This window comes from Lygodium microphyllum, chromosome 10 (assembly GCF_053477565.2).
Source record: "Lygodium microphyllum isolate KBCC chromosome 10, Lygodium_microphyllum_v1.1.10, whole genome shotgun sequence".
Classification (NCBI taxonomy): domain Eukaryota; kingdom Viridiplantae; phylum Streptophyta; class Polypodiopsida; order Schizaeales; family Lygodiaceae; genus Lygodium; species Lygodium microphyllum.
The window spans coordinates 52793247-52817839 of NC_141144.1; the positions used below are offsets into that span (position 1 = coordinate 52793247).

Consider the following 24593-nt stretch of genomic DNA (forward strand, 5'->3'; position numbering starts at 1 on the left):
AAGACTTCTCACAACAAAAATCTATTACCTTTTTCTTTTCATTGGACATGGCTCTCATGAGCGCTCGTATATATTTTTGAAATATATTTAGAGATAACATATGTGTCACATTATACACCAAGTCTATTGACAAGTTGAAATCATACAAATCATATAGTTTCCATAGAATAGACTCTCTAAATAACCCTACGACCTTTAGTTTTCCTTCCTTTTCAAAGCCCTCTTTGAGAATTTTAAGGCATCAATCATTTCACCTATGGACCATTGGGGTGGAGGATATCTTACTTGATATCGACTACCATCATATAGATAGCATCCTTGGAATGAGGGACTACTAGTATCTAGAGTTGCTTGGGCTTTGTCTCTACGACAAAAGAATTGGCCGCCATCTTTGAAGGCTCCTATTTTACATTGTGTGGGATGATCACACGTAACCATCATCAATATCAATCTAACAATAGAAAAGCTTGATTGTCCTATTGGATTATCAAAAATCTTCCCTACAGGGTAGTTATATGATACTTGTATACCGCTTATGTAAAGATCTTGCAGCTTGCTAATAAGAGGTTTTAAAAAAGTTTGAAAGAGAGCAACTAAAAGGTATGAACAAAACAGGAAGAATGCATAACATAATAAGCTTAGAGCAACTAAAAGGTATGAACAAAACAGGAAGAATGCCTAACATAAAGCCCTTTCCACCATTAAGGACCTTGATTTCGACCACACCACAATCCTTTTGTGTGGTGCGAGAGGCTTGGAAGCCATCCCAATATAACAGAAGTGCCAAGTTTTGAGGATCATCTCTATAGATTTTCTTTTTGCATTTGTTGAAATATCGACATTGCTTACAAACAAAAAGGTACTCTTGTGTCTCATGATAAAAACCTTGCTCTAGAACTATTGAAAAACAAGACCTTGGAAAAGTTGTATATGCTTTTCCACATGTAGGGTTGTTGCATACAACAACCATCTCATACTCAACATTAGGATTCCATTAAAAATCTTGATGCTCGTGACACTTTGTTCCATCGCAAAACTCATTTATGAATTCTGGTTGTATACTTGCAACACTTTGTTCCATCCCAAAACCTAGTTATGGAAGAGTGGTTCCCATCACCAACTATACTAGTGATACTGATTATTCTTCTAATGTCAATGTGGCCACAATTGATATGAGCACCTGTGGATCATTATTATCTGCTCAATCAGAAAGCAATCCTACATTGGGGCTCACGAAGTTTAGAATTGTCAAGAATGTGAAAAATAAAAGATTTTCCAGAATATACACTTAGGCTGCCTACTCTAAAAACAATTTTCTCTCCTCCTACTACACTTTCTCTAAAAACAGTAGGCAAGTTTCCTACTTTGAGGTTTTCTCCTCCGAACATCTACTCATCATCACACCCAGGCTGCCTCTTCTAAAAATACTTGTATGTTGTCCTACTACACCTACTTTGAAAATAGTAGAAAGGCTATCTGCTCTGAACTACTCTGAGGATTTCTTTTCTTTTTATGCTCTACTCATTCAAATCTATCTTAAACATAAGTACTGGGCTACACCTCCTCCTATTGTTAAGATACTTGCTCTAGTGCCAATTGGAGCTCTATTGTCTCCACTGTTGCATGATTCAAGTTGAAGTATCTTCTCCTAATCCAATCACTATGGGAAAAAATATGAATTTGAAACCCATTAGTGTAGCAACCCATGAGAATGCCACATCTTAAGATTTCATACCTACCAACTAAGTTTTAGCAGATTCACAAGTGAGGCTTGTTGGATCACAAATAAGGAGTATGATTCTTGTGATAAGATGGAGCTCAAAAATCAAGACATTATATGTACCACACATAGCTTGATCATGATTGTCTTATGTAGGAAAGGCTCTAATAGCATAACAAGGATAATATCCCAAAACCACATGGCTTGATAATGGTCATCTTATGCAAGGAAGATATCATGTATGACTAGGATTATGTCCTTGCATGACGAAGATTATGGTCATCATTTTTGTTCAGAGTTTTTTATGTCTAAAAGAATTTCCAACTAAAATCAATGAGCTTGAAGATGAAAATCAATGGGAGTCATGTGCACTTGCACCGGTTGCCTTTGATAAATAGTAGTCTAGAAAGCACCTCTGTAGTAAGTAGCACTATTTCAAGATAAGAACCCAAATCAATTTCAAACTACCTACTCTGAAAACACTAGGCAAGCTGCCTACTTTGAACTACTATGATACCTAGGTCCGCATCTAGTAAGTTATAGCTAGGTTGATCAATGCCATTCAATATTTCTCTTATTTTAGTACATTTTAGTAGTTTGTTTTTTTCCCTTCAAGCCAATTGAAAGATTTGTTTAGGCCCTAGATTTTGTGTAAAACATCTAGCCGCTTTGGAACATTGCCAATCAGAGTGTTTCTCAAATTGGTAAGATAGAATATATGCATTGGAATGATTCAGATAATTGGTTGGTATTTAGGTACATGATCACCACCACAATACACTCCCAAGTTGAGTCTAATATGCTTCTTGACATGACATTCTAGGGCATAACTGCTACTTAAGATGGATGGCTATTGAAACCTAAAACAACTTACTTGTACTAAGCTACTCAAGAGGATTACCACACAACCTACTTGTACCAAGCTTTTAAAGAGGATATGTTGAGGAGTGTACTAGATAGCCTTCATGAACCAAGCTTAGAGGACTACGCCAGGGGACTATGTTCAAAGGACTATGTGGTGAACAATGCATTACATGAATTTATGCAATGGGGGTAAGTCTCCTCCTAGTGATCTAGAATTGTACACATGCTTTAGTCATTTACTAGAATTTTTTCAAACTATTTTGATAGTCAAAGATATATATAATTGCATGTTAGGCTTTAGATTTGCAAGCATAATCACTTCATTAAGGGCGTCATTAAATTTTTTGGTTGTTATCTTTAAGGTAACACACAAATTTAGGTGTGTTCGCCTATAGGTGGTCTGGATCAACTCAAGGTGGCATTGATCATCCCTCTCTCATTGTTGGCCATTACCCAATGTGGGAAACAAGAGTCCTATTTTACTTCTAGTGTCTTATATGATAATCTAGGCTATGGATCTTCAGACTTCATTAATGTCATTGGATTCATGATGCCAAAATTAGGCCTTTCCTGCGCATGCAATTGGTCATTGTTGCATGTTACTTGACTCACAACATACAGAATGTACAAGATAATCAAATAAAGAAGGTCTAATTCTAGAAATCTTGAAATCACCAAAATTCTTTAGAATGAAGCAACTACAAATCTAGATAATAGGGAAAGGTAAAAGAGATAACTTTGATGTAGAAATCCAAAGTAGAGAATCAAACATCACTTACAATCTCTAATGAAATACACTTGATCTTTTAGGAGTGCTACAAAAACTTGAAACCAATGTTTCAGAATTTCCCTCATGCTATAGCTTTCAGAGAACAAATGTTTCATAATTGCTCTCATGTTGTGGCTTACAATTCTTTGATGCAATACGAATGATTGATTACTTGTTGATAATCGGAGTATTGCCACCAAAAGTGTCCTTCAAAGCTTGATAACAAAACTTGTATTGAGCAACTGATGACTACAACACAAGCATGCATCCCACGCAATTGTGGGGTCTGGTGAACAAAGATGAGATTGTGTGCATGCGAGAGGATAGACTTGGTCATGCACGGGAGAATGGATGATGAGATTGTGTGAATGTGAGAAGCTTGGACCTAGTCATGTGTGGGAGAATGGACCTTTCTTGAATCTATTTTCTTGAATCTTGGAGGAATGTTTAGCTCCCATTTAAGAAAACCGCTAATTTTATTTGCATCGTTCTTTTTCTTCTCTTACATTGCCCAAGGTTTATTAACCTTTTACATGTGTCTTACTACCTATGCCCAATGGGCATCCTAAGTACCTAATCCCTTGCCCCAATTTTGCTACTTAGAAGTCTAGCTCCCTTAGCAACTTGGTGTTTCATTCAGTCCTAGGTAAATAAACTTGATTTTTCTCACATTAGTCACAATCGTAGATAGCTCTAGAAAACTTTCATACACTTTCACTAAATACATCTACTAGTTGCTTCTCTACTTACACAATATTGGTTAGTTATTGTTGGTCAAGAATTGGGAGACCAAGTGTTTTCTTCATGGTATAGGTAGCCCCTTGCTTACTCCATGTTGCACCTTCAAATCCAAATTCCTAAGCAAAGGATTGGTGATTATGGTGGCAAAGAGTAATGGGGCAATGGGACACCCTTTCACATTGACCTCTTTACCTTAAATGGACCTAAGCAAAGACCATTTACAAATACATTCTAAAGATATTGAAACATCCCTATAGAAATTCCATGATTCCTCCTCCATAATCTATCTTTTGCTTCATCAATTTATAAAATTAATTGCTCGAATCACCAACCCCATAAGATACCATTTCCCATATACTAAATTTTGGCAACTTCACCTTCATGTTTTTGCAAATCCTCCATGTAATGCTCCACTTCTTTGAGAAATTGATAAAACATCCCATTACTAGAACACTTAGCAAGAGTCATAATAATATACTCCCTACATGGCTAACTACTAACATGCAACCCTCTTTGAAGTCTATCCTAATCTTTGCCATACATGTTGGTAATCTGAATGATGAAAGCTATGGATTTCATCTAGTTCTACACATTGGATTAGCCATTGGATTGTTGGTTTGTTTCCAAGCATCCTTCAACTATATTAGGTTGAATCCTTCCCTTTCCGGAAAGGAGCTATTGAAAGAGAGGGGCTTCGATTTCTTTCTCCTACTAAACACATCCTTCTTGGATGGACTTCCTAGGCACCTCACATTCCAAGAGATCATAGTGAGCCAGCTAATTAACATTATATCTTTGTTCGAACCTCCATAATCCAAAATAGCAAAATAGCCTTGTCAACAAAACATTTGCAAGAAGCTTTTAAAGGGAAGGTTTTTATTTCTTACTTTCATTAGACTTCAAAGAATTTGGTGGTTGAATTTATTTGTTTCCATCCTGCTTTAGCTTCGACATCTCTAGGACTAATAAATAGGTCCCTCCTTCTGAGGCTTGTTTTCTTCCTTGAATTTACCCTTCCCAACCTATGCCTTTTTCTTTTTGATTCTTTTGAAGTTCTTCCTTATCTCCACTATTTTCTCCTTGGGTTCTTCTTACCTCAATTCCTTTTTGGGCATTCCTTTGCAAAGCACCCATCTTCTTGATATCAACCAACAACTCAATTCCATTAGGATCAAAAATCTAGAGCATCTCAAGGATCTTCTTCCTCTTATCCCAAAGTACGAACATAGAGCGCTCTACTAGTTGATATTATTGTAAAAACATAGAGCGCTCTACTAGCACTTCTACTAGCACATTAACTTCTCCATCTAGCAAAGTAGGAAGTCCATGAAAACTAGCCCATATTGGGCATTCAATTTGCAAGACCTTCTCAAGAATAAAATCAGCATGCTATGGAAGCATGTAAACAAGGATCACTTTAATCCAAACAACTGAACCCAAAACCCAATCTCTTTTTGCTTTAGATAAAAATCAAGACCTTAAAGAAACCCCATGGAAAGCAAAACAATGTGGTCATCACTTTGATCCAGAGGTGAGCCGAAACAATCTATCAAACTCATCCTCAAGGGGGACCTTCCCTTAAAATGCATGTACATGTTGCAAAGAGAATACTTAGCATTGCTTTGCTGAATGCATGGCAACAAGGATACCACTCATGCACATAGCAGTTGTTCCCCAAATTCTATTGTGACTCTCTTTTAATTCTATTGAAATATTTTTGGTCACCCCACATCTTCTTCTCTAACTCTTCCATATTCATGCTAGCAATGACAATGTTAGCATAATCCATCTCCATCCCATTACCTTGCTTCTATTGCTTTATGTTTGTGCTATGTGTTCCATCATCTCTTACTCCTTGTTCACCCCCATGAATATGCTACATGCATGAAAGGGGGAGCATATGCCACATGTTGGTAGGAAATATTACTTTTTTAATAAACTTAATATAGCTACCCTAATCAATAGAATATGTGCCATGACTGTCTATTGAGAGCTCCCCTCTTCAAGTTTCCACATACTCAAGAGGTTCTATGTCTTTCATTCAAGGAAAAGGTTATTACAATTTGAACTGTTTCTATTTTCCTAATGGATGGATATGCTCCTTAATTGTAAGGGGCTCAAATAACTTTGGATAACTATTTGCACTTGTATGGATGCTAAGTATATCCCACACTTCAGGGGGAATCGGAGGGGAATTTCAAGATTTAGAGCCATGGCATTGAGTTGAATTGAATGGGATTCTTCTTTGTTTTAATGTGACAAGGAGATATTTATATTGTTAAAATAGATATTTATTTGCAGATGTGTAAACTATTTGTGCTATGTGAGTAAGAATTAAAAGTTATCAAAATGCACAAATGTATCTTATATCACATGTACATTTTGGATGCATACAAACACTACAACAAAAAGGCTCCATAGACGAGCTTGTAGACGCAATATTTGAATTGTGAAAAAAAATGTCGGGCGTGTTTATTACCGCGTCTATTTCTGCGTCTACCATATCGCGTCTAAAAGTGCGCTTATAGTCAGAGTTACACGCCCATGTAGACACGCATATAGATACGCGTATTGACACGCTACGTAAATATATAATCATATTTATAAAAAAGTGGATATATTCATATTGTGCATCTATACACACGTGTATCTACGCGTCTAACAACGCGTTTACTCTGCAAGTTTTTGACGAGAATAGACGCACATTTATCTTGCAATTTAGATGCGCTGATAGATGCCAAAACAGAGGTATGAAAAAAACCAGAGAGCATGTGGCTTTGCAAGCCACATGCTCTCTGGTTTTTTCCCCCTATCAACATCAAATTGTATGCTTAGGAAAAACAGAGAAATATTATTTCAAAGATTGGATACTGAAAACAAAACAATGTATGTAGAACATGAAATTTCATATATATAGATGAAACGTTTTTACATTATGAGTTCTAGTGCTTATGACGTCATGGTCGCAAGCATAGCTGAAAGTAATACATATCAAAAATGAAAATTACAAGCCAAGGGGAGGTTGGCATACATGGGGCTTCTCTATATCTCCTCAGAAGAGGCATTATCATCGATACCACCACCGCTGCCTGTGCCGTTGCCATTGCCGTTGCCGCCACTGCTACTGCTAGTCCCCCCTTCGCTATCCTCAACTGCATCAGGGTTCGCCTACACAAAGGATTAATGTATATAAATACCATTACAAACAATAAATTAGAGTTATCTATACTTTTCATGTAAAAAATAAAACATACCTCTTCTTGTGGTGGAATCCTCATGGCGCGATTATATTGCTCCTCCGTGATGAGTCCCTCCTCGTAGAAATGCTGCCAAGTGGACGCCCGGTTATGACCTCGATGGTAGCCTATCTCTCTAGGAGTAGGCATCCTACCAATGATATGATACTACAAAAAAAATTGAACATACAACATATTAAAACACACTACATAATGAAGTGAATCAAATTACAAAATTTAATTTAAAAAAAGAAATCAAATAATACTTACAAACTCAGCCTCCCATGACTCCCTGCCACCCGATCCATAATGCGACGATCCCATGGTTGCCATCTGGATACGTCGCACCTCTGCATGCTGACGACTTGTCATTTTCTCTGCTGCTCTCTTCTTGGCCTCTTTCCACTCCTTGCGGTGGCAATTGGGTGGTTGGCCATATCCAAGGCACCCCTACTCTTGTCTCCGCAATGACTCCTTAGCGTGCGTCATAAGGTGAGACCTCTTTTTATGAAGCGCGTCTCTCACCTTTGACCGTCCCCAATCATCTGAGAATCGTGAATTCTCGGGATTAGGGTACCTTCTATGTATTGCCCGCCGCAGCACCTCTTGCCACAAACCATTTTTTTGGTGCTTGAAGGGAATCATGCAATCTTTGTATGTGGCATGCACGACACTCCTCAAGTAGGCTATCACTTCCCTCCCCTCAAAGTCATGCAAGATACCACCAACATCAGTGACAGAGTAGTACATTTGTGGAGGCTCACCTCTCTCATTTTCCAGTGAGGGTAATCGAGAGCCACCACCTAGGAAACCCCCACAAAGCCCTCGACCTCCTTGTCCTCCCGCACGACTCTCCCTCCTCCCTCGACGTGCACTACCCTCTACCTCACTCGATACACGTACTTCTGCAGATGTACGTGCTTCGATCGATCCATGTGCCTCAGCTGATCCCTGTGTAGGCAAAGATGTGATAGGTGTCCCAGACATCACACTGAAAACCTCCTCTGCAGTGGGAGGGCAACCAAGATAATTGGTCATCTCCCCCATGAATTGCTCCTTGTTAAATGGGGTGCTAGAGGATCCAGGATTCCACATCTACACAAGAAAAATCATATTACCCTGTGCAGATAAAACATATTACATGCAGCATCTATACCTGCGTCTCTGTGCGCGTCTATATCTGCATCTCTGTGGGCGTCTGTCAGTGCGTCTATTTCGGCATCTATACCTACGTCTACATTGTCATCTGGACGCGCTGACAGACGCACATAGTCGGACCATTTCTTTTCAAACTTGCTTAAAAAACGTGTAAGAAAACCTCCATAGATGACAAGATCTAGCATATGAAGAGAGAGAAGAGAGAGACAAACAAACAGAGAAAGCAAACAAGATTGAGAGAGAGAAGAAGAACTCACCTTCTTTGCTTGTTCCAACGGGTGGCGGCTAGGTTGCAAGCTCCTTGTCCTCCTTCTCCCTTCCCTTGGTAAGTTGCTTGAATCTTCTTCTCTTCCTTGCTGTTTGGCTCTTGTTCTTTACTCTTTGACTCTTCTTTCCTCCTGTCCTCTTTTTACTCTCATTTCCTTGCCTCATTGTCTTCATGAAGTGATAGATAGACACGAGTAGTGATGTTGAGCTCAAACTGCAGAAAATGCGCAAAAAATGTAGGAAAGCACAGGTTTGAAAAGAAAACCACAACTTTTTTTAAATTTTTCTATACCTGCGTGGCGCATCTGTAAGCGCGTGTAATTGCGCGTGTATATGCGCAGATAATGCCTATTACACACGCTTACAAACGTGCAGGAATAATTTAGGGAATCAATGCATGCATTTAGGGAAACAATTGACCTATGTGGTGACATATATAACAAAGCTTGAGGATAAAAGATAACACATTGGCAAGTCAATTGGCACATATGCAGTGACTTATTAGACCATCCCACTTACAATTGCATGCAAGTATCAATAGGTGGATAAAGCACGAATGGTTTTTAGCTAGAGAGAGATAATGTAATGAAGGTGTATACGAAAGAGATAGAGAAAGGCATATTATCCATCAATCAATCAAAGATATGTACATGAAGTGACTTGATATAGTAATTAAAGTATCGTCATTTTTAGGATGCTCCATTGACTTCTGTAAGTTCCTATAACCTTAAAGTAGAATATAGCCAACCACACTATCCATGGAAGGAAAACTTGGCCTCATCAAATTAACCAAGTTAATTTACTTATACATTTCATAGATAAGAGATTTGTAGTTGGCTTGTTGGTATTAGTCATCAACAAGTGGACACACTGGCTAAAGATGATGAAAAGAGGACATGTGTACATTGGCTACATGTGGTCCACCTTATCTAAAATTATATGTGAGCTATAAGTGCACCTTGACATGATTGGAATAGCTTGCATATGCACAAGCCAACTGATTTACATCAATCTACTCATGCTATGAATTGCCATGCATGGCTAGGTTAAATGCACAACAAATGAGACATGTGAGTGTATTGATCAGTTTTTTTCTCTCTCTCTCTCTATCCAATCATCATGCCCTATCCAATCACATTTGTATAGGGCATGAAATCACATATATATAATTAGCTTTGAATGATTGGATGTATATTTGTAATACTCAGAAAGAAGTAAAGTTGGTAATGTATATCATGTCCTATGCATGTATATCATATCGTATATACATGTATATCATGTCCGTATGATCCTATACATGTATATAATGTCCTAGCGTATGATCCAGGTGTAACTATGTCGTATATACATCCAATCATGCCTTATTCAAACAAATACTAGCTGTTAAGAGGTTTGGTCATATTCAGGGACTTTATGAGAAATGAAAAATATGTGCGTTTATTTTCGCATCTATAAGCGTGTTTATCAGCGCGGATATATAGACGCGTTTTTTATACTAGCGTGAATAGATGCGCTAATACACGCGCTTATAAACGCACCCACTTTTTCGCGTGTACAGTGTGCGTCTATAGGGCCTTTCTCTTGTAGTGAAACATATCCATTACAAGTGTGTATCAACATTGTCTTATTACTACACATGGCGGATGGTTAGGCATATCAATTGTGATGTATATTACTTAACATGACTAAGTTAGATGTTATATACAAATTTGTTTTGATTTATTGTGCATGCACAATATCCTATGATCCATAGCTTCATAATTTTATCCAATAAACATGGCTATATTAGGTGGTATATAGAAATTCGCCTTGCTTTACCATGTAGACACTTATTTTACTAGTTATAGCTTCAAATCTATCTAGTAAAATTAAGAACCTAGTTCCAATTTAAAAAACCCTAGTTACAAACCAGAAAAAATTGTGCATTTACAAGATATAAACCTATTTACCATCTAGTATAGTGTCTAAAGTTCCTTGATTATCAGGTTTGACAAGGAGAGAGAGAGAGAGATGTTACGGTCGAGTTCAATTGCAGATAAAAAGATCCACTAGGTGGGATCACCTGGACTATTGGTGTAATCTATTGTGGCGTTATAAAGGGCATTGCTCGGGGAGGTGAACGCAGCGCGAGATTAGAGGGTAACGCCCAGGTCCACGAAAGACTCTCACTTGGTGGGCCTCTGGGGCTTATCTCTATATTGCATACGGAATCGGTACTCCGACGACGCAATGTTCTGCATGTCCAAGAAACTTAAAATAACCCTGTATTCGCAGTTTCAGAGTTTCTTCATCAAAACATTTATGATCGGGAGCTCACTGAAGACCATCAGCAAACTAGTTAGCCTTCAGGGTTTGCGTTTAATTCATCAAGCAGCAAGCACCAAGCTTGCATGCAAGGGGTAAGTATGATACCTGATACCCAAGATTATAGGCAAAGGTTAAGTATCTTAGACCTCTTCAATCTTTGGAGATCTTGGACCTGTAGCGCAAGTCACAAGGAGCTTTTGAACACTAGTGTGCCTGGCCCTCATGACACGCCTCCCACTGCAGCTGCTGGATGTATTAAGTGAATAAACTCACGTCTGGTCTTTACTAGACCCGCGGCTACAGTGCCAGCGTGATTGAGCTATCGTCGACAACGTTTAACTGTCTAAAGCAAAATGTGTGGCGGTACTCTGTCCTCCAAATTGGAGGCGACGACGACTGGGTGCGGTGCGCATGTCGACCCCAAGAAATTTTACATAGAGATGGTTAGGCTTCTGGATAGGATGGTCACAGTCCCAAGGTGGCATGGGCCGTCGAAACAACATCTATATCATGAAACCGGTCCAGACCCAGAGACCTCTGGGAATAAGTCAAGCCATGGCAAACGAGGCCCACAAGAGAACGCGGGTGGATCTCCGCCGACTGCAAGCCAAAAACCGAAACCGGTTATACTAACCGCCTGAGATTATGGAATGCAAAATATGACAAAAAGCCTCTCGTTGGTTTCTGTCACGGTTGCCGTCATCAGAGTACATGCACTCACGGATTAAAAATATTTGGGAGCCACTAGGCTATAGGATTGTGGACAAACTATATGCCAAATAATTTCTTTTTCTTTCCGGATAACATTCTTGGCACATGCCGGATGATTAAAGGTGGCTCTCCCTTTAGTCTCTTTTAAGTGGACCTTGGAATTCAACCCAATTATAGACAAACTTGCAAAGGTTCTTATCTAGGTAGAGCTTCTAGATCTGCTAAGAAATACAAATCTTCAAAGAGGGAGGCATGGTGTTTCTTTGTTTCTATTTTCCAAAGAAGAGATCACTATCATTGGGTAAATTCAAAAAGCTAAGCCCATACGGTGGACCCTACAAGATTCTCAAGTGTCTAGGGACCAATGGAAATCCATATTATTTTTCATGTTAATCTACTAAAGGCTAATGTACCCAATTCTGATCATGTATTGAATGATCAACAAATTGTAATGCCAAGCCAAGGAGTCCTTGAGCTTCAAGCTAAGAAAATCCTTGATGTAAATGAGAGAATCCTTGGGAGCACAACTTGTCCAGTGCAAAGACTATCCTAAAGAGGATGCCACTTGGTTTGATGAGAAAGCCCTAACTAAACAATATCTCTAGTTTCTTTTGAGATATGGACAACTCAACTCCTCTATGGGGGAAAGAATGTAATCTTATAGAAAATTTTGTAAAAGAAAATGTTGTCATCCTCAAGATAAGTGTCATCATCATTATCACTACATGGCCATCATCACTTTAAAGTGCATTGCTCAACAACTACAACATTGTGATCTAAAAATAGAGTTGAATACTACACTAAATTGGACTAAAGGAAGGGAGGGACTGATTATGATCAGATACTGTACATGGCAGTCGTAAAGCTCATTGAAGGGGGAAGCTAGTAAGAAGCCTATATAAAGAGAAGGGCAAGACTAAGGAATTAGGACGCATTGAGGAAATAGGAGAGAAAGAGAAAGGAAGTAAAAGAGGTAAAAGAGAAGGTGGGATATATGGAGAGAGAGAGAGAGAGAGAGAGAGAGAGAGAGAAGAAGAAGAAGAAGAAGAATAATAATAATAATAATAATAATAATAATAAATATGAGAGGGAGAGGAGGAGTAGGAGGAGAAAGAGGGTGTGAGAGATAGTGAGAGAGAGAGAGAAAGGGAGAGAGAGAAAAAGATAGATAAGAGAAGGAGAGGGTGAGATAGAGAAGGAAGATAAACAAAGGAGGTTTTATGTCTCAAACCCTTCAGAGATTTTGCCATAATCCCATCACTTAACCCACCCCTCTATACTAAATTTGTAGATCCCTTAAACCCTATTCACACTTCCCATATATGTATTCTCCAGCTTCTCTGAAATTTGTTTGAAGTTCAAGTCCAACAAAGACCAGAAAAGAAGGAATTTGAGGAAGTGCTAACAAAAATGGCTCCTAAATAGAGAGCTTCCGGAGCTGGATGCAAGATAGCATATGCAAACAACTTTGCCGTTTTGCAACCTCAGGTCTAGGTTACTTCTTCGTATTCATAGCAATTCTATTTGTACAAATATTGTTAGAAAAGAAATTACGTTAAGTAACATAAGCTACTAGGTAGTTGAAGATTCTTGTGGCTACCTGGGATTCTAAATAAGTAGAAGGTCAAATACTAAGCGCTTAGGACCAAATTCATCTTGAATTGTCCTCCCATGATGGCACTTTAGTCCTCATACCTAGTCTTAAATATATTAGATATTTTCTAGTAGAAAGGAAATATGAGTTTAGAAAATTCAATTTCTTTCCTAGTAGTGATGGGCTATGCAATATATAGCTATGAAGAGATATTGAAATCGGCATTAATAGAATAGATAAGCATATTGTTAGGGATAAAGATATATGGAATGATCGTTAGGACTTAGACCTTGATACTCAAAAGAAGGCATCATTGTTGCCTAGTTGAGGCTAACTCGATTAGGAAGGACCTTAATTGTAGAGGCAAGCTGAAGCTCAACCGCCAAGACCCACGGACCGCTTATTGTTCAAGCATTTTAAGCGAGCACTAATGGCTACCTCCTATCACATATCTGACATGCCATCCCTCTCTACGAGTATAGTGAGCTTACCTTGATGCCGGATTGAGTTGCTTCCTCTCTCAAGCACTCCAATAGCTCAATGATTCTTGATGCAAGCTCAAGCATCCTCAAACCTGCACCTCCAAGCTCCATCCTTCGTAGCCACATGCAAGAGAAGACAAGAGAAGAAAAAAGAAGAAGAAGAGAGAAGATGGTGGAGAGCTTCACCTCCTTGATGCCTCACCCTCATACACTCACTCCCTCACACTCTCACACTCTCTCCCTCAAGCACACACAAGAAAGCAAAGAGAAGAGAAGAAGAGAAGAAGGCGAATCTCTTGTTGCCACACTCCAAAGAATGAGCTCTCATTCACTTTTTGAACTTTATATACAAACCCCTCTTTCCCTTAGGTGGTCATCCCCTTTTTATATGGCCGGTCATAGCCTCGGCCCTTTTTTCCATTGTTCTCCTATCTTCTTAGCTTCTTTCCTACCGCCCATCTACCTTTACAATTTGCACGACCGAGGCTCTTAAGATAAATCATGGTGTGCCTTGTGCTCCTTTGCAAAAGTATTGACTTGCACTTTTTCCTGACGCCCCTTTGTCTTCTATTCCACTTTTTCCTTGGCATTTTCTTCTGCTTTAGATTTTCTAGATTTTCCACTTTTCCACCTTAATCGTCTGAGGGTTAACATTACCCCCATCCTAGTTGAGTGAGAGTCCCATGGCACTTACTAGGTGGTGAGTCGAAGGGCATTACAGGGGTAGCCAGGTGGCTTTTTGAGTTTGTATACAAGCCGTGTTGGGAGGTGTGTTGGAGGGATTTATGGAACTAGAAGGCCCTTGAGTTGGATATGATCCCTGGTGTTAAGAGAGGCTGATGGGCTGGGCCCGTCTTTGAAATTGAATAGTGTGTTGGATGGATTCACCGCCTGGCCTTTTGCGGTTTCCTTCTCTTGCGCTATTCCAAATGAGCTTCTTTATTCACTTTTTGACTAAGGCTATCACATCCGCCCCTTGGTTAGTCGTGCCTGCATGGTGGCATATCGCATAAGATGGAGAGTGTATTGCATGGATGATGGAGTCTGTGGGGCCAGTGGTCACGGCGTTGGTTTGTACCTGGAAAGAGAAGAAGGTGCACTACGTGGGGGTGTGTGTGCTTTACCATGGAGTGCGTGGTGCCAGTACTTCTAGGACTGGGAGATGGGTCCACAACCTTGAGCAAGTCCTCGGTCTGTCCCACACTTGAGGACCCAATTTGTCCATAAGGGAGGTGCGGTGCAAGGGACTCAAGGTGATAGGTCAAACCATTAGCAAGAATTAGTGCTTGTAGGATTGGGAGATGGGTCCAACCCCTCGGTGTGTCCCACACTTGAGGACTCAGTTTTTCCATAAGGAAGGTGCGATGCAAGGGACTTAGGGTGACATGTCAAACCATTAGCAAGAATTACTTTGCTAGGTATGTCCTACCCTTGATGTACCCTAAGCATGTGTTGCAAGGGATGGGGCTAGGTATGGAAACCCTAGGTGCAATGATTGTGGCGCGCAAAGTTCTTCTTTGAAGGGTTCAAAAAAATTATTATTATTTGGATGTAGATTATTATAGCCAGCATTTGGATGCAAGGGGTGCTCTCACACTCTACCCTGATCTTCCTCGGACAAGTCGTGAGCTGGCTTTAGGGATTTATTCAAAAAGGTGTGGCTCTACAAGTATTCCTTGATGCTAGCCTTTACATTAAGAGATGTGGTTGACAAGAAAGGATGATTGCACCTTGTAAAGTGGCTATCGATCATGTCTTCAAGGATCCTCATACAGAACAAGGGAAGCAGGGGTGCCCTCATCATGAGCCTAGTCATAGCGCAATTATCTATTCCTAGGTTCATGTCAAAAAAGAGTGGGGGAAGATGGGCTTCCTCAGCTGCTGGCTTTTGTTTAAACAAAAACCTAATGGTCCTAAAGGTAATTACAAGTAGTTACGAAAGCTGGGTCATCTAGGTAGGAAGAGAAACCCTCAAGGATGCAGTTGATGGAAGGGCACAAATCCCCTACTCTAAAGGTCATGCATTCCTTGGGAGTTGTTGCGTTAACATTGTAGATCTTCGAAAAGTCATACCTGCCATGCACCCCTTATCGTAATCCACTTCGTGTCTGCAAGGATAGGGCATGTAGATATGATCATTCCGCTCTTCCTGTAGTGTGTCGTAGAAGGCCATACATGCATCAAAATTGGTGTCCCAAATCCTCCTCCACCACTTTGGCTATGCCTTGTAACCTCAAACGGTTTTGGGAACCTGATACACCTTGTCTTGCCAGTAGTCTATGGGCTCCCGCCTGATCCATTGTGTGATTATAATGCTCCACTCCTCAACCCATCCGTTTGCTAGAGTATTCCCCAAATGAATGATCCTGTCCACTACCTCAAGGGGTAAGAGTCGGTTCAAAGCTCATAGGTAGAGGAAGGAGAACTCGAAGGGTCAGGATTGGATCTCCCGATGTTGCCAGATAGTCAACTCCTATGGCCAGTTGATGGGATGCTGATCCTAGAGTAGTGGCATGGGCTCATTAGGCAGCTGATGTGGCCGTGCTCACGCTCTTTTCTGGGCTTGCTCCACAAGTTCCCGCCTTTTTCTTCTTCCAGCAATAACCTGCTCGAGAACCCCTTTGGCTCTTCTCGGGGTAGATCAGGCAAGGGTAGACTGGGCTCTCTAATTTGTGGTTCTTCTTAAAATACATGCTTGAAGTCTGGCCTTTCCTCGATGTCTTGTTCCATAGTGAGTTGGATTGGGGGTGGATGGGGCTACTCTTGTTCCTCGAATCCAAGTTCTCTGAGCTCATTGGTGGAGAGGCCAACTTGTTGCAAGTAGCTACGTTGCTGCTCCTTGGTTATGCATGTGCTGGTTGGGAGTGTGTGCTCTTGCAGGCCATACCTTAAAGCTCTAGTTGTCAATTCTAACTTCCTTTTTATTCTCTCCACCAAATCTTGGCCTTCAACTTGTGTGACATGAAACACAATGCTCAAAAAGATTTGTCTCTACATGTTGGAGCATGCTTTAGCATCCTCAGCTTTGGATTCTGCAAGCACCCTCTCGCACTTCTGATACTACCAAGCGCTCTCTCAATCCTCGCACTTTTTGAAAGTTGTGCCTCTCCCACTGCTGTGCCTTCTCTTTCAGATTTTCCTTACCCCTCTCCATCTCCTGAGACAGCATCATTATCACCTATTGCTGCTCATTCCACACTTCCATAATTTGGGTCTTCTCTTTATCTTGATAGTTCAGCTGCTCTTTTGCTATCCTCCTACCTTGCTCAGTCATGAAGCATTGCTGGTAGGTTTCCACGATCATTTCTTATATATCTTCAGTAGTTTGCATGCAGCTTTCTAGCTCTGCCAGGTGCAACTTTCTTTCGGTCATGGCCATGGTCATTAGTGCCTCAACCTTCTCCCGGGCGTTCTCTAGGTTATCTTGTAAGCTTCGTGTGGCTCTATCTATGACCTCTTCCTTCATTATTGACATGACTCCTATTTCTTTCTCTAGCCTTCCTTGCTTCTTCATTGCCGAACATAGCTAGAATACCAGGGCATCCTCCTATTCTTGGCATCGTTCTTTGGATGCCTAGTCTCCTTCTTGTGAGCTCTCCCATAGTTCTACATGCATAGCTTCCACCCGTGTCATTCCTTGCTAGAGCTCACTCTATTGTTGGATGAGCAACTTATGATCCCGCTACTCTGCTACTAGGTCTTGGGATTCATCCTCTAGCCTTTGCCTTAGGTGATCTTTGTTCTCTTATGCCTCCTTTTCTTTGGCACTGAGTTGCTCTTTCAGGTTTCACATTACTTTCTAATGCTAGGTGGCTTGCCGTGTCATCCCTAACCATACAGCCGCTGTTGTGACACTGCATGTCCACCACTGCAAATTTAAGAGTGGAGTTTTTAACCAAGAAATTCATCACATTAGTTAGTGTCATTAGGAAATTATTTTCCATTGAGTGTGTCTCTTGTTTGCATTTGCATGATGCACGAGCACATGTAGTTAGACTAGACACAATTTCTTCAATACATTCATAATTTTTATAAGCATCGCTTGATTGATTGCATAGAATGGATTCTTGGGGAATGAAATCAAGAATTATGTAAAGATGAGCACAAATCTCATGAGTTCAGGCTTTCATGAAAGGAATTCATGAATCCAGTTCGAAATAATGTATAGATTTAATTGGAAAGTGAAATTCTCCCATGCATTACCAATATATTGCCACTATAATGACAAGATTTTCATTCTTCAAGAAGGAAAAGAGACTGTGGAGGCATCTCCAACATATAATGAAGATAGTTCAAATATTGAAGGATTTTCTTGGGACTACTATTTAGAAGCTAGTTGTGATATGTTGTAGTAGAAGGTACATGACATTCAAACTGAAAGGCCCATGAATAGCAAGTCTACTAGAATTCAATTTACAAAACAAAAAAAGATGTTTTAGTTGCCCAAGTCGTTCCCAGTGATGTCAGAAAATAAGCACATCTTCTAGAGTATGTCAAGAACTACATAGGAGACCTTTTATGTTCATGGAATACAATGAATGCAATATACAAAAGTGCATTTGCACACCAATCTATCCTTTACACTCAGACTATATTGAAGTTTTTTTTACATGGGAATCGTGTGCCTCATATTTGGCAAACATGTTTCCTCTTTATTTTCCATTGCCTTCTTCTAATCTCAAGTGTCCAAGTGGAGTAAATAGAATGCATTATACTTGGTGCACACATGAAGTATACTCTTTCTATGGCAATTTTGTAAGAAGGGATGGCTTGGTAAAAAGGATTATGCTTTATGAAGATGATGAAAGATTCACTATTCTAGAAATACATGATTACTTTTGCGTCACAAGGGTGGATTTCACAAGCATATTTTTAACCCTATATTGAACAAGGTCCTACAAGTTGTAAAGACGTAATCTTTGACGTCAATAGAGGATGCTTTCCTTTGACGCCTCAAACAGAGGAAGCAATTTACGTTTCCATAAGGATTTTTTTAAAGCTTTCTAAGTTTTTTCGAGGTGATGAACAATTATAAAAGGTGAGGAGGAGCTCATCTCAGAGGTCAGAGAAGGTAGAAAGAAGAAGAATGAGGAGGACAACTGAAGCATCGACAAACATGCTGAAGGGGCCAACCTGTAATCGAAGAGGGCACTGCAATGACAGAGGAGAAGTCGAGATGACGTAGTTGAAGAAAATGTGACAAGGGGGGGGTGAATAACAACATTCAAGAAAGAGCTAAAGCTCTGATGTAGAAGCTGAAGAAGGAAAGGTGACGACGAAAGCTAACGACGATGAGAGAGTTGAAGGAGATGGCTGGACAAAGAAGGTGACGAAGAAAATCTTGGAAGACATGGCCCATACAAGAGCTCTTGCATCTGTGCTTTGTCTCCCTGTCCCTGATGCAATCTTTCATGACACTCATGGCCTCTCCTCCCACCACCACTCCCACTACAGTACACCTACTTCCACCTCTTCTTCAGCTAACTACAATGCCGAGACTCAAGGGTAGAGTGGCATAATTGCTTCATAGCTAGTGAATGTGTTTTGGATGTCACTTGCTTTTCATCGCTGCATTCTCATCAAGAGTTGATCAATACCATTTTTTTAAAAGTGGGGGCCTTTGAGCTTGTATGAGGAATCGGAATTCTTTCATGATGATGAATGGTTCACCATGGGGTTTTCTAGTTGTTGCAAAATCATAGCTTGTTCTCCAAGTTAGGCATCGACGAGCTCTACAAACGAATACAATTGCTGCTTCATATTGAAGGAACCTTCCAACCTACTGATGAGGAGCTTCCACCATCTCTTTCAGTGGCTAAAACATCTTATTGCCAAGTTGGAAGGATACATGTGAAAGTGGAGTTCATACAAAACTGTGAAGCTTAACTAATTTCTCTTCCCTGCTCACTGGTTTTATCTCAAAATCCTCATCACTGGTCACAAAACCATATTCTTATGGAACCTCGGAAACTCATACATGGTAACTATCCAACAAGATATGAAGGAGCAGTTGATGAGGAGCATTCTATCTAGTTATGATGAATGGAATGGGGTGACAAATCTGCTACAATAATCAAGCCGTTAATGGTTTGGGTGACAAAACCTTATTACTTGGAAGTGTCCTATCGACACTATCAAAAACACTTTCAACTCGCACATTCATGACAAACAATGCTCTCAAACTTTGAAGTTATATTGTGAATTGATTCATTGAACTTCATCTATTCTATTCATTGTGTGTAACAATCAAGAAATCTATGAGAACATATCAAGAATATTAAAATTTTTGTTTCTACTTCTCCTTATAATGAGGACATATCTAATTGATGGAATGAGAATCTTAACCATTCTTTTACTCCATGTATTTGTCTTGATTTTAGTACTCTTCTTATCTTTTGCTTCCATCTTGCCAAGCATTCATGTGGCGAGCGACTTTCACAAATTCCCACACGTATTATTTCGTGCGACACCTAGTGAGACCGACATGAAAGCGTCGCTTCTGATTGTTGAGATGGGAGACTCTTTAGATACTCCACCCACTTCATCATCGAATGTTTCTTCTTTTTCGACCAATGAGATGAAGAATTTATTGCAAACTCTTTCTTCAGCCAAAGGGGATATTGAGAGGGGCTCGCCAGCTATGTGTTGCTGCACTCTAATCAGCAGTCGTATTGTCGATGAGACACTTGCTCACAAGCTCACTTAGTGTGAGGTCTGCCTCTAGTGTTTTCTCTCCCTCTATTTAGAACCCTGATTCATACTGTTTTAGGGGACCGGAATGGAACTATGCCCTACGGCAGAGAGGTCAAGCGATGCATCCCTCTCATTTTCCATTCTCTTTGAACCAAGTGCGGTATGAATCTGCTTGGTTCCAGTTGTATCTACGCAAAGTGGAGCGGCTGAAGACCGACGCTAGAAGGCTGTTAGGAAGACTCGCCTGCTAGGAACCCGGACTCAGGTCAATACTAGTGGGAACGGTTGGATAAGTTCCGTTGCAGGGTAGACTCGAGAGACCCTAGTTGGCAAACCCTGTGTCATTCCTTGGGAGTGTCGGGCGGCGTCTTCTAGATTGATCTCTCGATGGGCTGCTAAGATGTGTCCCGCAATTTGAGGGTGGGCATGTTACACTCAGACTCCTCAAAGGGAGGCCCTACACGTTTTGGTGTAATTCACCATGTAGAACAACATAGGAGGCACCCCTCGGTTGATTTCGGTGGCCCCACTGCGATCCTCCTACACCTTGGGGATTGGCCCCTCAATGTGTCGCTAACACATATAACACATACAAAATAGAATCTACTCTTGGTACCAATATTATATCGTTCCAAGAATGTATCAGCCCTCACTTACTTGTCCTTTTGAACCCACCATCTAGACCTATAGCTTGGATGCCTCACTCTCTCCAGCGTGGGTCATTTATACTTCAACCAATTGCTATGCATGCCAAGAATAGATACCATGTGTATGGTTCATGCAATGGTGGATGCCTTATTGTGTATAAACACTTATGGTTTAAAATCAGCCTATGTATCGTGCAAAAACAACCCTTTTAATGAATTTTCCGCTCATACGCAGTGCTTCGTTGCAAGAACCTAGCATCAAGGCAAACCTCATACTGCTAGATCCATTATTTCCAAATAAATCGCATCCTAAATGTTATGCATAAAGAGAACAATCAGACTTTGTATTATTTTAGCGCTTAAACTATGGTATAACATCATCCTTCCCCTCACCGTTTAAATTTTACTGCGATGCATAGGTGTAGAGGTTCTTTTATGTCATTTTTTGTATGTAAAATCAATAAATAAGCACTTTAACACAAAGGAAAAGGGCCAAACTGAGGCTTAACCTCATGCTTCAGCCCCGTTAAATATGCACATACATAGATTTCATTTTTTTATTTTTTTAAAATGCAAGAAATCCATTTTTTTTATTTTTCTCTATTTTTCCTATTTATTTTCAATAGAAAATAGGTATTTTTTTGTTTTTTCTGATGACTAATCATTGGAACTGAAACTTAGCATTTTCTCTTATTTTATTTCACTCAAAATCAAAGAAACTATCAATATCCATCAAAATTAGTGTTTTTTCAGGTTTTGAATATTTATAATTGCTGTAAATCAATACAGGTTCTGAATAAGAGTGATTGCAACCCTAAAAATTAATACAAGGAACATTCAAATAAAATTTCAACCCATGTGTATACCATTTAGACCATGAACGATAAGAAACAAGCAAAATTCTTTCATAAAATAGAGCATACCGCCTTTTTGCGTGTTTCAGGTTTTTTGAATATTTAATTAGGACTATATATCGACCAACTAGTCATGGATTTCAGCTTAAATCTTCAGCCTTCAGCCTCCTCAACCTCTTGGAACCTCTATGCAGGATAGGGAAACAAGAGAGAGAAAGACTAGATCTGCATCTCCACAACTGGACAGCCATCTCTAAAGCTGAAGGCAGCGATGGAGAGTGAAGACAGCAGGAGAATCAGCCATGTAATCAGAAGGGGGGGTTGTTTGTAAGTACAATAGTCCCCCTCCTCCACAAAATAGAATAATAGGGCCTTCTTTTGCCTACGCCAAAAAAAACTGACGCACCTCCCCCCCCCCATGATTTTCATTTTTTTAGGGGCTTTTAAAGGGAGCCCCCAAAAGGCACATATTTTGGGCTCTCTTAAGTCCTTTTCCACTTGCCCTTTTGGGTCTTGGTCTCCCAGGCACCCCCGTTTCTTCATCCGGTACCCGATTCGCAGTCCAAAAAATCATGGGCATCTGTCTTGAAGTCCTCCACTGTCGAGCATCTACCAGTGTCTCATCTGACACACCAAAAATTTATGAAAATTCTCCAATTGTCGTCTAGTGGATCTTTTAAGCACTTTCGGGCATTGCCGCTTAAAATCGTACTGATTGCAATCGTTGTCTTCGACGAAGTCTATTTTTCCCCTGAAATTCAAATTTTTTTGCTATTTTTAGGCACTTCTTGGCATAAAAAATCATCTGTCATTGGCAACCACGGGATAGCGCGACTCAGCCCGTCAAATCCCACGAATAGATCTGCAAATAAACACAACCACAAAGAGCATCAAGCTAATACAAAAAATAGGCAACAAAACACATCACAGTTCTCACCCTACCTCTTGACAAAACTAAGGCATAAAATCTACGAGAGGTAGACCCCTCTTAATTTCCTATATTGAACTTAAATTTAAGGAAGGGATAGAGGGAAAAACGATGGGGGGATGCATTTGATCACCTTTCTCCATAGATTGGTTTCTCCATGGCATACAAGAGACCTTGACAAGTAAGGTTAAAACCCTAAACCCTCACATATTAGGGTTAGTGAATTAATCATAGTGTGGGAGGGGGAGAGTTGGCACTCTCCCATGGTTTTAATAGAGAGATTCAACTCCCCTTCTTCCAAAGAGAGCTTGGTGTCTACTTGGTGTAGTCACTTTAAGTATAAAGGGGTTCAATTCCCCTAATCACTCTGCTCATTAGGTAAGGAGACACATGCACTCAAAAACATTGCAACACATACTTCGATGGTATCTAAGTGCCACTACATAAATCACTTTGTGATATGACCATTTTGATACTTTTAATTGCTTAGGATAATTCCAACTTTTAAAAAGAAAATTAGTATATGTTCTATGAAGACTTACATTTAAGAAAGGGAATACATAAAAAGTCATACATGCATATATCTGATAACCTTAAATAGGGGGATGTATGAGTTTTACAAGCTTCATAAATAGGGTTTTTTTTTTAAGTCCTTGCATGCAGGTGACATGTCTTCTTTACTATGAGTGAACCCCAATGGAAAGCTTGGACTTATAAAGACAATCTTGTGTAATGGACTTACACTGACACTAACCGAAAGAGGAAAGCATCATGATATTGTATTCATCATTATGAAAGTGATAGTCAAGTACAATGGTTTATAAAAGTTGGGTTGTTCCACTATCCTTTCACTATGCATATGGGACTTGGGACATCTCTTCTTGGAGCATATATCGTTTGTCTATTTCTCAACATCCCCCCTTAAATGATGAATCCCTACACTTGCTAGCTTTTGCCCCCTTACATGATGGCATAGCCTGGGAGACTAGCTCATAAGCAACCTAGTCAAGTTAAAGCTTGAAACTTTATATCTTTGGCAAGGGTTTTTACCAAGAAAATACACTAAGGAAAAAATAGAGATCCGCTATGGAAAAAACATATGAAAGATACAATGAAAATTCTTTAAAACAATCTATCGGAGTTGTTGATGGTAGTAGAAGAATCATCATCATCATCATCATCTTCTTCTTGTTCATTCATGAAGTGGCTTGGTAGTAATCATTATGCATCTGCCGTTCTCTTTTCTTGTGGTGGAAACATTCATTGGCTATATAGGCAATCTTGCCACAGTAATGACATACATGGAAGAAGCTATGGAGGTCGGAAGATGAAGACTAAATTCATGTTGACATGGACAATGAGTAGACAATTGTTACACAAGTGAGTTAGGTTCCAAGATGGAAGCTTGGACTTATAAAGACAATCTTGTGTATTGAACTGACACTGACACTAATTGAAGGAGGAAAGCATCATGATATTGTATTCATCATTATGAAAGTGATAGTCAAGTACAATGCTTTATATAAGTTGGGTTGTTCCACTCTCCTCACTACACGTATGGGATTTAAGACATCTCTTCCTGGAGCATACATCATTTGTCTATTTCTTAGCAATATGCATGG

General features: G+C 39.9%; 1 protein-coding gene across 5 annotated transcripts in view; it reads left to right on the forward strand.

Moving 5' to 3' along the window:
- The window catches only part of LOC148029999 (uncharacterized), a 127254-nt gene that overhangs the window by 7598 nt on the left and 95063 nt on the right, over nucleotides 1–24593 (forward strand). The window contains exon 2 of one of the 5 annotated variants that reach the window (XM_087687182.1): nucleotides 22238–22472. The exons of the other annotated variants lie outside the window; for them this stretch is intronic. Within the exon in view, the coding sequence (XP_087543308.1) occupies nucleotides 22238–22242 (5 nt within the window). The 3' untranslated portion in view covers nucleotides 22243–22472. Of the gene's footprint in view, nucleotides 1–22237; nucleotides 22473–24593 lie in introns of those variants that run through there. 5 annotated transcript variants of the gene reach the window in all.